Source organism: Lactuca serriola, chromosome 3, assembly GCF_051521515.1.
Source record: "Lactuca serriola cultivar US96UC23 chromosome 3, Lser_US96UC23_V15, whole genome shotgun sequence".
NCBI lineage: Eukaryota > Viridiplantae > Streptophyta > Magnoliopsida > Asterales > Asteraceae > Lactuca > Lactuca serriola.
Window position 1 is genome coordinate 108903664 of NC_136410.1, and position 3262 is coordinate 108906925.

The 3262-nt window shown below is 35.2% G+C and overlaps 1 protein-coding gene across 1 annotated transcript; it reads right to left on the reverse strand.

The window, feature by feature from the left end:
• Positions 1–592: 592 nt before the first annotated feature.
• On the reverse strand, positions 593–2611 carry LOC145093011 (uncharacterized). The gene has a single exon (XM_079031042.1). It carries the CDS (start codon positions 2519–2521, stop codon positions 671–673), a length of 1851 nt encoding a protein of 616 aa, XP_078887168.1. The 5' UTR covers positions 2522–2611; the 3' UTR covers positions 593–670.
• Between the last annotated feature and the right edge of the window lie 651 nt (positions 2612–3262).

The following is a 3262-nucleotide window of genomic DNA, read 5'->3' on the forward strand; positions in this document are numbered from 1 at the left end:
TATATATATATATATATATATATATATATATATATATATATATATAAGCGAAAATAAAAAATGTGTATAAATAAACAAAAATAAATAAAATATACAAAAAATGAAAAATAAAGTGGTGTTATTTTTTTTTTCAAAATTGCAAGGACCAAATTTAAACTTTAAACCTAATTTTAGGATAGATTTTTCACAAAAGTTAACAAAATTAACCATGAAATAAGTAGCTAGTGATAATTCTATGAGAAAGTTCTTGTTATACCAATAATAAAAGAAAATTCTTAGAGCTTTTTCTAATTAGGCATTTCAAATTAAGACTTTTATGATATTAGTCTTATTTAAAATTCCAAACAAATACTTTCATTAGCTTGGTGGTTCGAGCATTGTGATCAATAGTATGGATGCCATATTATTTACAATGAACAAAAGAATTGCATTTTAGATAGAGGCCACTTAATGAGGCAAGCGGATCAACATAGTAATTTTTTTTCATGCTATAAATACGTTATGTGAGACTCATCGCTTGCAATTTCTGAGTTTATAGGAGTTCTATTCTGTGAGGGAGAAGAGATATAAATAAATAGATAAATAAATAAAATAGACATAAAGTAACTATAGATTCTCAATAAAACTTTTGTATAAAATTTATATAAATAGAAAACAAAACGACACATCATCAAAAGGAATGCTTACATGGCGGAAGTGGGGTCCCACACAAACCAGGATTACCCAAAAAAGCAGAAGCTGGTATGCTTGCAATATGCCCAGGAATTTCTCCGATTAATCTATTTTCTGACACATCAAAATCCTTCAACTTCTTCAAATTTAACAACTCCTTCGGTATCTTTCCTATCAACTTATTACTAGAAATCAAGATTCTTTCCAATCCTTCCCCCTTACTCAACCATTCCGGTATCATTCCGCCAATCGGATTATGCGATAAAACCAAAGAAACAACTTCATCCATCGCCACTTCATCGCCATTAACGTTGATTGGTCCTGAAAACGAGTTATACGATAAATCAATTGTGTTGAAATGGCCAAGTGGGTCTCGAACATTTTTCTTGAAAATCCTGTTTATGTCGCCGGAAAAGTTGTTGGAATGAAGATCGAGGTCCATTAGGAGGGAAAGGTTCTTGAATTCAGCTGGAATCGAGTTCGTGAATCGGTTGTTTGACAGATTTAAATTTGAAAGATTCGTCATGTTCCCGATCCAATGTGGTAATTCATCTGTTAATGAGTTGCTGGATAAATCCAGTTCTGAGATTGTAGATGCCGACGACAGGAATCCCGGAAGCGGACCTTGGATTCCGGTGTTTGCCATCTTTAGCCGGAAAACTTTCAGTTTGGAAAACCAATTTGGTAATGTGATTAGCTTCAGAGGATTAAATGACAAATCTAGAGTTTGTAAATTCTGTAATTTAGCAAGCTGAGGTGGAATCGGGCCTGAAAGCATGTTTCTTGATAAATCGAGTGCTTGAAGGTTCTTTAAGTTGCCGAAACTTGCAGGAATACTTCCGGTTAATCTGTTACCGGAGAAGTAAATATCGGTGAGACTGATCAAATGACCGATGGTGGCTGGTAGTTTTCCGGTGAGCTTATTGTTATCACATACCAACCTTTGGATCTTCGTAAGCTTCCCGATGGACGGCGGGATTACACCGGTGAGTTGATTTTCCGACATACGAATGAACTGAATAGAAACGAGACCACCGATGGAAGAAGGAATGGAACCAGAAAGTTGGTTTTGATTAAGATACAAAAGCTCTAATTTCTGTAGCGATCCAAGCGATTCCGGGATTTTTCCGGTGATCTGATTATTCGACAAGTCAAGATTTTTAAGATGCTTTAGCTTTCCGATCGTTTCCGGAATGATTCCGGTGAAATTATTTTCATGAAAGTTAAGTTGTGTTATCGAAACCATTTCCCCAATCGACGATGGAATCTCACCGGAAAACTGATTCCCCGAAAGACCAAGTTCCGAAAGGGATTTAAAAGATCGGAAAATCTCCGGTGGGATCCCTCCGCTCAAACGATTATCACTAAGGTAAAGCTTTTTTAGCCGGAAAAGGAAACGAAAAGTGACCGGAACTGAACCAGAAAGCTGATTGGCTTCAAGAAACAAGTGGGTTAGACGTGAAAGTTTTCCGAACTCCGGTGGGATCCCACCGGTTAAATCTTTCAGTTCGCTGAGGTCAAGGAGTTGCAGAAATGTGAGATTAGAAAGAGAAGGAGAGAGGGTACCGGACATGGATGTGTCGAGGATGGATTCGTCGCCGGAGACGAGGCCAGAACGGGAGACATTGATAACTCTGCCGGCGGAATCACAGGCAATGCCATCCCACGATTTGCAGCAATCAGTTTGAGGTGTCCATGAATGTAAGAGGTTTGAAGGGTCTGAGGTGATTTTCTGTTTGAAGTCGAGTAATGCTTGATGATCAATAGGGTGGCATGCGTGTGATAATGGAGAAAAGAGAAGAGTGAGGAAGATGAAAGAGAAAGTGTTTATGTGGGTTTGGATCTCCATTGAAGTTGCAGAGATAATGGAGAAGAAGAACAAGAGCGAGTGATTAGTGGGAACAGTTGCCTGAATTAGTTTTCTTATACAAAAGAATTATGTAAAGGAGTAAAGAGACCCTTTAAACTATTTAAAAGTAATTTGTTTGACTTTTAGTATATTATAGAAACTATCTAAAAGTACAATTTAAAAAATGCGTTTTAAATGATCAAAATTTATTACTTTATTTTTTTTTAATAATAAGATAAATTATTTTTACAAAAATGAGCAAAAAGAGTGAGATATTTATAATTTCACGAATCTATATTTGTTGGATGAGTTTAAAAAATACAAAACTACTTAGAAGCAAAATTTACTAGTCATGATTTATTTAAATATAATACCAACTAATTTTGTTGGAGTTAGAATAAAGAAATAAATATCCTCTGGCATAACAATATCTAAAGTATAAAGAGTCATGGGAAGTGTTGAATATTCTTTCCAAATGTATATTTTTATATAGTTTTTGTTTTAAAGAGAGGTAGAAAATAGATTAAAAAATATATAGATATAAATGACACCATGTGTAGCCGATATGAGACTATTCTCAATGAAAACGAGCCAAGACATTGCATGTTGTTTGTGTTTGTATGCCACGACTGCTCAACCAACTGCTAAAACACGTCATTTATGACATGGGTTTTATAAGATCAGATCAGTTGTGTTGAGTCTATGCGGTGTTAGACGATAACTTTGACTGCATGTCTATTA